The 12,284-nt window shown below is 31.2% G+C and overlaps 4 protein-coding genes across 7 annotated transcripts in view; 2 read left to right on the plus strand and 2 right to left on the minus strand.

Moving 5' to 3' along the window:
• Nucleotides 1-3,274, minus strand: part of LOC127070428 (cell adhesion molecule Dscam2-like) — a 191,560-nt gene extending 188,286 nt beyond the window's left edge. For both annotated transcript variants that reach the window (XM_051008382.1, XM_051008379.1), the window contains exons 1-2: nt 3,139-3,274; nt 158-329 (exon numbers count right to left, since the gene is read on the minus strand). The gene's annotated coding sequence lies outside the window, so the exon portion shown is untranslated. The remainder of the gene's footprint in view (nt 1-157; nt 330-3,138) is intronic.
• On the plus strand, nt 324-2,373 carry LOC127070443 (chymotrypsin-2-like). The gene is made up of 4 exons (XM_051008420.1): nt 324-936; nt 1,231-1,563; nt 1,755-1,984; nt 2,140-2,373. Exons 1-4 carry the CDS (start codon nt 750-752, stop codon nt 2,308-2,310), a joined length of 921 nt encoding a protein of 306 aa, XP_050864377.1. The 5' UTR covers nt 324-749; the 3' UTR covers nt 2,311-2,373.
• Nucleotides 3,275-3,735: 461 nt separating the features above from the next.
• LOC127070431 (FYVE, RhoGEF and PH domain-containing protein 4-like) lies at nt 3,736-8,201 on the plus strand. 3 transcript variants are annotated; one of them, XM_051008390.1, is made up of 8 exons: nt 3,736-4,439; nt 4,734-4,971; nt 5,086-5,550; nt 5,704-6,419; nt 6,540-6,745; nt 6,825-7,190; nt 7,300-7,745; nt 7,839-8,201. In XM_051008390.1, the coding sequence occupies exons 3-8, from the start codon at nt 5,087-5,089 to the stop codon at nt 7,942-7,944; spliced, it is 2,304 nt and encodes a 767-aa protein (XP_050864347.1). In that variant the 5' UTR covers nt 3,736-4,439; nt 4,734-4,971; nt 5,086; the 3' UTR covers nt 7,945-8,201. The 3 variants fall into 3 exon arrangements, with proteins under 3 accessions (XP_050864347.1, XP_050864346.1, XP_050864348.1); XM_051008389.1 differs by lacking the exon at nt 4,734-4,971; XM_051008391.1 differs by lacking the exons at nt 3,736-4,439; nt 4,734-4,971 and having other exon boundaries at nt 4,979-5,550.
• LOC127070438 (cytochrome P450 6k1-like) lies at nt 8,063-11,475 on the minus strand. Its single transcript, XM_051008411.1, has 6 exons — nt 11,062-11,475; nt 9,802-10,552; nt 9,443-9,667; nt 9,078-9,355; nt 8,836-9,016; nt 8,063-8,731 (listed from the first exon to the last, which is right to left on the minus strand). The coding sequence occupies exons 2-6, from the start codon at nt 10,454-10,456 to the stop codon at nt 8,559-8,561; spliced, it is 1,512 nt and encodes a 503-aa protein (XP_050864368.1). The 5' UTR covers nt 10,457-10,552; nt 11,062-11,475; the 3' UTR covers nt 8,063-8,558.
• Nucleotides 11,476-12,284: the final 809 nt, after the last annotated feature.

The following is a 12,284-nucleotide window of genomic DNA, read 5'->3' on the forward strand; positions in this document are numbered from 1 at the left end:
TTTGTTGAAAAAAAAAAAGAAATGGTTGTTATTTCCTTGGTTATTCCTAATCGTATTCTTAATCCTCTTCCGAACATAAAGAAAGATGGACGAGCTAATCTCGAAGCTTTTGGGATAACGAATCCTTTAAAGAATAATTTGAAATGATTTTACTTACATAATCAGCTGGGATGGGATGAAATACAATACATCGTGTTTAATATAATCCTTGAAACTTTCCGTTACCGTGCGATGAAAATTCTTTCATACGATGATTTATGAACAACACCGAACCGTTTACGAAAATATTCACCGTCGTTAGAAAGTTTCATTATCGGAACACGAACGATCTGAAAGAAAAATCAATTGTGTCAGTACAACAATGGGCTGATCCATCCATTTAAGAATTCGTATTTTTCTATCTTAATTATTTTAATGTTTTTCGAAAATATCTAAGAAAGAAAAAATTGTAACAAATACATTGCTAAAAGGAACGTATAATTTTCTCTTACTACCTGAAAACCTATAAAGAAAGATAATAAAACTTGGAGAAAGCAATTGTTGTTGGCCCAAAACTATTATATGTTAAAAAGAAATTCGACAAGTTCTAAAGAGTTTCATAAAATTTTCTTAGAGATTACTTCTCCAAAGGTCAAATCATAAATCATAAATTCAAAATCCCTACCGACATCGTTTCTATATATAATATCCTGTATAAAGCAAAATTCTATATAAATCCGAAAAATTAGTACGAAATAAGTCAGTTCACGATGAGTTTCCAACGTGTGAAAACGATTTTCTATATCACGTTCGTTCTGATCGTATGTCGCGAGTGTTATAGTTATTCGAGTGTAGCGAAAGTTCATGTAAACATTTCGACGAATTACAAAAATAATAATCATGGAATTTTGAAAGGAAAAATCGCGGAATTTACGAATGAAAAAATTCCAAACGAAGGTAAATAATGATCTATTAATAATTGTATATGTATAAGCAATAATATGTAACAAACGTAAAAGTATATATTTGTTAAACTATATATAGATAAAAATATATTATATATATATAGTATATATATATATATGACTTATAAAATAATCTATAATATAATCTACTAATTATACAAGTAATAATGTAAATACATATATATGATACATATACGTTTGTTATTATATATATATTATAAATATCTAATACCACTACGATATTAAAAATAGCATCTTAAATAAATCTACTTTTTGTTGATACAAGACACAAGAATAACAGGCGGAGAATACGCAAGAGAAAAACAATTTCCTTTCATGAGTGTTGTACACCGACTCGTTGGTAATGGAGTGATCTCTCAATGTGGCGGAAGTATCCTATCGAAACGATGGGTATTAACAGCAGGCCACTGTATCGCAGAATCGCCTCGTAGATTTTTTCTCGTTTTCGGTATTATCAACAAATCTGGTATCAAATACGATAAAAATATTGGTCCTGGAATTTCGATGATCACAACACGAGCGTATCTTCATCCAGGATACGTACAAGTTATCAATGATATTGGATTATTATATATGCCTATTGACATCCCTTTTACAAGTAATTAACATTAATAATAAAGATGATAATAACGATAATAATAATAATAATAATAGTAATAGTAATAGTAGTAGTAGTAATAACAATGGTAATAATAATAATGAATTAATTAATTAATTAGCAATTTAAACTATGACACGTTCGTTTCTAACGAAATATGTATTAATTATATTAATTATAAATTATTATAGATTCGATTCAACCTATTTCACTTGCTGGTTATAACGATCTATACACGAATTACAAACATGCAACAGCAATCGTTATCGGATGGGGTAAAGAGAGAGCCACTGGTTCCACTACTCAAGCTTTGAAATATGCTCGACTGTCGGTAATTACTAACAGGGAATGTAGATTACATTGGCAAATAGACGAGAGAAATATTTGTACAGCGTTTGGTTCTGGTCAACACGCTTGCCAAGTTAGTAATCAACCTATGATAATAGTGCATATTAAAATCCATATATATATATATATATATATATATATATATATATATATATACACATATATATGTATACAATACACACGATACTATTATTATTATTATTATTATTATCCTAATAATTCTTTCAGGGTGATAGCGGTGGTCCTCTTATCGTACAAACTACGAATAAACAATATATTCAAATTGGAATTGTAAGTTATGGAGATGCTAATTGTCCTAGCAATAAACCTGGTGTATTCACAAGAGTAGCTGCATTTACCAGATGGATCAAATGGATCACTACTAAAATACGATACTAAATTACTTATACATATATATACGCACATATATATATATATGTGTGTGTGTAAAAATAATTTGTACTAGACACAAATGTTGAAAATATAGAAAATATTAAATGATATATCAATAACAAACGAATATTAAATTGCTTACACACATCGCTGCATATGTATAATATGCATTTTATATATATATATATATATATATATATATATATATATATATATATATACACGCGAACGATTTTTATTAAGCCTATAATTACCGCATGAAAATTACATTATACGTCAATATCAAGTACGATTAATTTAGAGGTTATCCTACCTATTAAGATTCTTCTCTAATTTAGACAGAATGGGAATATTAAAACGATAGAATAAAATTAGAAATTCGATGGACGAGACTACGATGTTTACAGGACGAGGTACGCTAACGAAATAAAAGATTATACGCAGTATGCCGAGATAGGTTAAACGCTCGACTGTTTACATTCGCGAACGTTACCGGCTTATGTGCTCGTTACCGGTACAGTTTGTATACATGTGTATGTATATGTATATATATTCTATCTATAAGGATGTATACAAACTTTACCAAAAAGATATATAAAAATAATAATAATATTTAAAACGATAAAAATTTGTCTACTCTTGAAGTTATTATATTTATTTTTAAGACGATTTATGTCGAATTTGTCGAGTCGATCGTAATAAATTGTTAGAAAATTTTCAAGGCCAATTAATGGCGTCGAAAAACGGTTAACAAGAACGAACAAGAGCGAAACGATAAAAAATCGAATAAACGTATCGATATCGCAATTGTCATGATTAAATTATCATACTTACAATTCCTAGCATGTTATTCTTCTCGATTAATGCCGAATAGTCGCGATATTGTACTTTTGGAAATGATAATTTCCAAAATTCAAAGGAGCTTACGAAAAATTCGAACAGCTTGAATAGCGGGAGACACCGGAAGAGAAAGAGAAGAAGTTGTCACGGAAGGAAGTACGTAGTTAGTCAATTGATCATTCAATTTCTTCGATAATCGATCGATTATATTAATTTATATCACACGTATATTAATACGAAATCACTGAGATTAACAGATAATTCACAAATATCAATTTAATATCCTAAAACATTATTAATATCGATCGAAAAAAATAATTAAGAAAATATATAATTATTACGTTAATCGTTCGTTTGATTGTTTTACGCAAGGCAATAACTAGTACATTATTAGAACTCGTATCCTAGAGTGCGCTGTAGTGCATCCTACTGTCGGTAATACAGTTTCACCTACTCTTTCAAACTTTGCTCTACTTGCCATGTGTAGAATCATCTAAAGAAGAACACGTATACTTACACATGCATATATATATATACACATTCAAATATGTACATATATATACATGTATATAGATTTTTCTTCCCCTCTTGTACCACTTGACTTCGTGTTCTCTCTACAAACGTACATAGATCGCTCTTGTTTCCCCTACTTCCTATAATCGTTCTCGCGATGAGTTTTAATCTTCTGTTATTCGCGGCAATTTCGAAGTGGACCATTTCGTATTCTCCGTGTAATGAGCCGGCAATTTGAATGACTGGTTTGAAAACGAGTTTGACGATCGATCGTTAAAAGTATTCGCGCGTGTAGTGTATCTTGTGTCGTTCTAAACCAAAGTCAATCGAAATAGTAATGATCAGGTTAAAGTGTTAATCATTTTCTTCAGTGTCATCGTGCAATGGTCGATGTATTATCGTACCTTTCTTTCTCTCTCTCTCTCTCACACTCACACACACACGCATACATACATACTCGCTCGCTCACTCATCCACTCATTCACTTTCCTTCTCACTCCAACACGTATAATATATATGTATATATAAAGAAAGACCGTTCGTCTAATTTGTGAAGTCCGTTAATAACCGTTCGGTGTTCCATTAAATAACGTTCCATAGGCCGCTCGTGCGGCTTGGTATGGGTATCTGTTTCTGCTTAAATTAGTGCACAGTGCGTGCCACAGCCTTACTCAACTCTACTCTTCGCTCCTCGTCTAACCAAAGCCGAATCATTATGCCAGTGATAATACGTCGTTGCCTGTTGCTGTCTCGCTGTTACGCGTTCGATATCAAAGGGAAAGGTATATCATTTTGAAATACTGTTATTCCTTTTGATTTTATCAAAGTTAGAATATCATAGTTCTCTCAATACATTCGATATCGTTCAACATCAAAGGGCGTAGACGCTCCCTGTGGTCCAAAGGGATAGGAGTACAGTGATTTGTTTTTGTAGCACGACTTCTCTCCTTCGAGGGGGAAGGCTTTTTTTCTTTTATTTTTTCTTTCTTTTTTTTTTCTTTTTTCCCTCCCCATCCACCCTCCTCTCTTTCGAAAAAAGAACACACAGTACTAAGTACTTTCTTCTTTTATTCAAGAATGTTTCCACTCGAAGAAGTCTAACTTATGTTTTATTGGTGCAATTATGGTGAAACCAATTTGATAATAGAGGTAGTCGACTGATAGAGATGACATGCAAAGAAGAAGACAGGTGTATTCGAACAAAAAGTCGTTGATTTTGTACGAATCAAATCTAACGAAAGAAGTTTATAAAGTAATATTGTGATTCGTTGTTATCTTTATGAGTTTGCCAAGGACAATATTCTAATGTTCTTCGTATGTTTTATTTTCCAATTGGTTACGTGCATGCTTTTAAAGTTTATGTTAGATCAATAGACTTACTTCGAAGAGTATGATAATTGACAACAATTAACGACTTAACAACAATAGGATGCAACGAGGTCAGTTGAGAGATATTTCCTCCTGGATGACTCGTCTGTTTCCTGAACCCAGCGAGAGAATGGAGGCTTTTAAGATGTTTGGATCGAAAACAAGCTGTCCTACCAGTACATTCTATACGGATTTAGAGATAACCGAAAGCAAAGAAGTAATTACAGAAGAATACGAAGAAAAACAATGTTCTAAAACTTCTCGATCATTGAAGCAACAGAGTGGAACTAACGAAGATGGAAACTCTCAAGATTCGGATATACAAACGAGCACGGAAGATCAGCAATATTCAAGATGTTCCTTTCATAGAATCGCAAGTTTTGGAGGCTTTCCAAGGTTTCAATCGTTCGTTATGTCAGCCTCTTCCCCAGCAGCATGCATCGACATCGATAGCAATGAAGAAACATCCAAAGAAACTTCCTATGTTACAATGTCGCACAGTGTTTTAGAATACAGAAGTAGCAGGTTTGAACTATTTTTCATTACTCCTGAATAATATTTCTGAATACTTCATTTCGTTAGTCTGGTATTACCAAATCTTTAATAACATTCAATTATATTAAGATGAAATATTTTTTTCTTTCATCCATTAATTCATGAATCCGTTTAATTGCATAGGTATGCAGCATCCGAAAGAAATTCTCATCAATACACGTTAGATCCGTATGCTATCAGCGAATCTGAAAGCGAAGAAGAATCAGAAGAGACTAGATCTTCTGAAACAGAATCTATTATCGCTTTGGATCAAACGGACGAATCTACATCCGAGCCAAAATTACGTGTACAAAGAAGTTCTCCTGATTCAAAAAGGAAAAAGGCACGTTGTGTAGCAGAGGAGTTATTAGCAACGGAAAAGAAATACGTTAACATACTACACCTCATCGATCAAGTATTTCAATTCAGAATTGATCAAGAAAATAGAGCTCATCCCATGTTTCCACCTGAAACGGTTCAACACATGTTTTCAAATATCAAGTCTATTTACAAATTTCACAATGACTTTTTATTACCTCAGTTGGAAGAAAGGATGCAATGCTGGGATTCTAAACCTAGGATTGGAGATATCATGAAGAATTTTGCGCCTTTTTTAAAAATGTACACAGAGTATGTAAAAAATTTTGATTACGCAATGAACCTGATAAATACACTGCAAAGCAAAGTCGCAAGATTTGCAGCAATAATTAACGATATACAAAAGTTGGATGAATGCGCTAAATTATCACTGCCACATCATATGTTAAGTCCAATACAAAGATTACCAAGATATGAATTACTTCTTAAAGATTATTTAAAAAATCTTAGTGAAGAAAATTCAGATTATGAAGACACGAAAAGTAAGATTACTTTATTCAAATATTAAAAAGAAAATTATATATATATATATATATATATATATATATACACATGTACATCTGTTATACTATGATACGAAAAATTTATGAATTATATTTCAGAAGCTTTAGAATTAGTATCTACGGCTGCTAATCATACAAACGAAGCAATGAAAAAAATAGATAAATTTAAGAAACTTTTGGAAATACAAGAAAGTATATATGACGCGACCGATCTAGTCAGTGCAACACGCGAGCTCATTAAAGAAGGTCGTATTGTCAAAATTTCGGCGAGAAGTGGTGATCACCAGGATAGGCATTTGTTTTTGGTATGTTAATACAAAGATATATTATCACATTTTATATAGTTTAAAACATGAAATATATTTATATACTGTATGCTTTCAGTTTAGCGATCTATTGTTACTGTGTTCATTAAGACTGATACCTGGTCCTCCATATCGTTTACGAGCCAAATTTTTAATCGAGGATTTACAAGTAATCGAAGGTGATAATTTAGAAACAGCAAATACTTTTTATATTAGAGATGAAAATAAAAGCGTGGAGTTGTATACGCATTCAGCAGCAGAGAAAGCTTCGTGGTTAGATGCATTGTTACAAACCATGCAGGAAATAATGAGACGCAAAGCTAGTTTGAAAACTGGCAATGCCAAAACATCTTTAGTTAAAGCTGACGACGTGACTAGATGTATGGTTTGCGAAGTAATTTTTTCAGTCATGAAAAGGAAACACAATTGCAGAGCATGTGGAATTGTAAGTTACATTGTACAAAAATTAAATCGTCGATTCGTATACACGCATATATTATGCGTATATACATATACGTTTCTTTAAGAATTGATATAAAAAATTATTGTTACAGGTTGTTTGTAGTAAATGTTCAAATCAAAAGTTATTATTCGAAGACAATAAGAATATGAGAGTATGTAGACTATGTCACGCTGCTCTAACTCAACCTCTCAGCAAATCTCCGTCGTCTCCGTCAGGACCAGTGCCAAGCTTGTTACAAGTTTCAGCAAGCGCATCATCAGTATTGTCCGGTTATCTTTTATTGAAAACTCAAGCAAGCAAACCTTGGACCAGACGATGGTTCGCGTTGCATATCGACTTTGTTTTATATTCTTTTAAATCGGAAACAGAGAGTATGGCCATGACAGCAACACCTATGCCAGGTTTCATGGTAACGGACGGTGCAATGTTAACAGACGAGGATCCTTTAAGTAGCAAGGATCGTATAAGAGCATTTAAAATGCATCACTCTAGGAAATGTTATTACCTGCAAGCTTCTTCCGAAAACGACAAAGAAAAGTACGTATCTAATAACATTGATTAATGGCTTGACAAATGATTAATTAATAACTAATTTGAAAAGACGACAAAGAAAATTTATAATGTTTCCAGATGGATGCACGCATTGCAGTTAGCTACAAAAGCTGAACTACCTCATCTGACCGAGATTGAAAACGAACACGCACAAGAATGTCAATCGTTAAACGATATACAATGAAAATTTATATCTTCGCATCTACGAACTAGCCAATTTTGTACTATCCTTCTCGTAAATTAGGTAATAGGAATCTGTAAAATAATCGTTAGTTAGCTATATTTAAAAAAATGACGTTAACTTATGTTATATATATATATTGTTATTAGTGTACACTACGATCGAGTCAATAGCGAGACGAACGCTGTCATGACGCTTGTTGTTTTGTAATGTTCTGTTATAGTATATTTATAAAAATATATATGTCGTTTAAATACCAATATGCTACATATATATGCCGATAATAATTAAAAAAGAGATATCGATCGATTCGTCGATCTTTAGATAAAATAAATCGCTTAAATGCTAACTATCATATCTAAGTAAATAACGCAAATTAAAGAATCGGTTTTATCACGAGAATAACAATTTTATCGATAAATATCTTTTTTCGTATCGTCGAATCTTGTATCTCGCTATTTTAATAATAACTATTCGCATACAATATATACACTCCGATCTAGAAAGAAAGAGAATCGCGTTCTATTGTAGTATATACATTATCGTATATCTTTCTTGTCAACGATTTTCAAGAGAATTATTTGAAGAGAAAAATACAGATTTATAAAGAGATTATGTTAACTCTCTTTATTCGTACGTCTTTTTAAATGCACGTGTACTCCATCCGCCGCATTCGTGAATATAGTTAAGGGATTTAATATATTTGCTTTGTCCATCTTGAAAGACATTTTATAATGCATGACCAATGTGATCACAGCTATCTTTATTATCAAAATTCCTAGTCTCTGACCTAGATATTAAGAGAACAAATGAAACGATAAAGAAAGAAGGAAGAAAAAAATATTATAGCTTCTTAAGGGAAAGAAAAAAAGAAAAGGATGACGATGGACTTACCAATGCATGATCTTGGCCCAATACCAAAAGCGAGACAACCTGTAAAATTGTATTCTTCGTTCTTCTTTCTCAGAGGATTGAATTTAATTGGATCAGAAAAGTACCTATTGTCTCTGTTAGTGCCATTAACAGAAATATAAACAGGTGTACCTTTTTTTATGATCAAGTCCGTCCCAGGCAACTAAAAGCGTAGAAACGATATATGATTATTGCTATAGGATCCAACGAGATATATATTATACCTTATAATTTCTCAAGGCAATTCTATCGACTACTGGCAAAGGGGGATAAAGTCTCAAAGTTTCTTCTAATACAGCGTCTAAGAAGGTCATCTCGTTTATGGACTCCATCGTAAGTTCATTCTTCTCAACGACACTTTTTATCTCATTGTACAAACGTTCCTCGTATTCTGGATGAGAGGCTAACTCGTATAGAGTAAATGCAATAGCCGTCGAAGATGCTTCAAAGCCAGCGACGTAGAAGGCAACTGCTTGGGCCAACAAATTATCACCTTCGAACACTGTCAAAAAAAAAAAAATCAATCGATCGAATTAACCAAGGATCGAAGAGGGACGAATTAAAACGACTTTGAAAAAAATCGACTCACTGAAGTTAGATATCTGTTCTCCGTTCTTCAAAGCTAATAAAGAATCTATTAGATCTCCTCTCTTACTTCCAACTTTTTCACGATTGTTCATCGACTCCCAAAATATACGACGAAAAAATTTAGCTGGCGCTTTGGTAAGCGGTTCGATGAAAGGACTAAGTTCTGGTAAAAAGAAAAGAATCAAGAGGATAATACCTCGTTTTGGTCCATTCAATATCTTCTGTCCTGTTTAATTCACAAATGATATTTATATTAATTGTTATATGTTAAGATAGGAATGATTCATTGATCTTTTTTTTTTTTTGAAATAAAAATCAACGATCAATATCTACTTTCTTCTTTTTCGAATAAATATCTACCTGCTTCCCAAAATGCAGTGTCATTTTCGTCGAATGAATTAGTCTTTATACCGAAAGCCAACGATGAGATAACATCGGTAGAATATCTCGAACTCAAAGTCTTCAACTCTAACTCTTTCCAACCATCAGTATTTGCTGGTTTATCATCGATATATTTCAACATTGGATTACAACATTCTAACATCAATGGGATCATTTTCTTTAACTTCTGTCCCGTTAAACTAGGCGTCATCTTACTTCTCAGATACTTCCATCTTGGTTGATTAATGCTAAGAAGATTGATTAAACCAACCGAATCCTTTTCGTTATTCCCGCCGAACATCCGATCGGAAAACACGTCAAAATCTTTTATCATAATTTGTTTTATCAGAGTCATGTCTCTAAGCATTAGAGCCGGTTTATGAAAAATATAAAAACCGACGTACGGATCGTCTCGATCGGCAAAATTATAGATATCTTGGAGTACCACTCCTGGTGGTTTTTTAAACATCACGGTATCTTTGAAGTTACCAAAAATCCAATGAATCGGTGGATATTTCACTCCATGTTTATTCCAATAAGACAATTTATACTTTACGTATGAATATATCGTAAGTAATGATAAAAGTAATATAGTAACAAAGAGCTGATTTATATCAATGAAATATCCAAGCATGATGGAATATTTTTTTCTTATTTTCTTTTTTTTTTTTATTCTTTTATTTCTTTTGGTATATATTTCTTTTGTTTTCTTTACTTTCAGAAAGGATATCTGTCGAAAAATAAATTTATATGTGATTAATTAAATTGTTATGAGAATACGAAGCTCCGAGGGAACAAAAGAAAAAACAATATGTCTAGCGAGAAAATTAATCATATTGATAATTGGAATTTTAAAAATAGAATTTAATATCAGTTCACTTATATTTTATAGATAGATAGTATTAAGATAAATAAAAGTTATAATGTAACAAATATATGGAGCAATAAATCTTTCGAAATCAAATATTTCATCGATATTGCGAAACTCGAGCGTCAATGATATGAAAAATAATAATACGTTTATGTATATATAAATTGGAAGAATAGATTGACAAATATCTAGGTCGAACATGTACGAAACTTATATTATATGAAACTTATATATTCAAATTCACATTTCACGATCGCGACCGCTTTGTTATTAAAAAGAAAAAAGAAAAAAAAAATCTTCGTTATGAAATAAACAAAGAAAAATAATAATGAAAAAACGAGAAAGAGAGAGAAAGAAATAGAACGTACCTTAAAAGAATTCTCATCTAAACGAAGATATATTTCTTTGAAAGTAAAATTCAGGAAGAGCGTTTTTACGATCGACGTTCATTTAACGACGTTTGAAGGCTTATTGAACAACGAGGATCTTTGTAAAGCGTTTTATAAGATTTCTGTATACATATATATATTGTGTGTGTATATTTATGTGTATATATATATATGAATTTATGTGTATACATATGTGTGTACGTGTGTGTATATGTATATATTTCTTATAAAGTTTTTTGTAGAACTGAGACAAGTTTACGAGAGATCCTTTACGTTGAACGGATGGTTAACGACTATCTTGTCTTTTATAAAACGACACGATATTTAATCGTATAAACTCATTGAAAGAACGGATATATTAGATAAGAAACATCTATAAGATAAGCAACCATCATTTATGATTACAATTATTTAACACTTGAATATATCTTTCGAATTTATATATTTGAAACAAGTTATCAGTAAATTCCATTAAGATTTCTTTTTTTTTTTATTTATAAAATTTAGAAATCGATCATATTTTTATCTAAAAAAAAAAAAAAAAACAGATAGAATAATCTTATTGTAGATCTTATTTTGTTCTCTTTAAATCTAACACCTTGATCATATTAAAACAGATATTAATAAATTATTTTTTCGATTGTGAAAAAAAATTGGAAATAAAGAATATCATATATAGTAAGTAAAAATATATTTTTCTTCGAACATCGATGATTCATAAATAATGGATTTCCTTTAACAAAATATTTTATCCATATATTAATCGTAATTATCATGAATCACCTTACATACAAATTTGTCGATATACACATATTCTAAACTGTCTCGTAAAAAAGGAAATTTTTAATATGATTCTTTTATTTCTTATTCTTCTATCTTCGTATTATTATGCAAATTTTAATTTTTTAGATTTGCAAGGTTATAAAACAAAACATTTATCTAAGATAAATAACGATTTATCGATCGTATGTATTTAAATGATAAGAAATATATCATCATATGTCATTAAATGATAAGAATTATAATTATTTCTTACAAGATGATAAATTATCTCAGATTTTGGTATATAAGTCGTCAAACATGTTTTTTGTATCCATTGTAAGGATGAAAAAGAGGCATGTAAACACGAGTCCGAATATGATTTCTTTTCAAGTTATAGACATTCTTTTTTTAATAACAGCCTTTAAGAAACTGTTACATAA

The sequence above is a fragment of the Vespula vulgaris genome, chromosome 18 (genome assembly GCF_905475345.1).
Source record: "Vespula vulgaris chromosome 18, iyVesVulg1.1, whole genome shotgun sequence".
NCBI classification, from domain to species: Eukaryota; Metazoa; Arthropoda; class Insecta; order Hymenoptera; family Vespidae; genus Vespula; species Vespula vulgaris.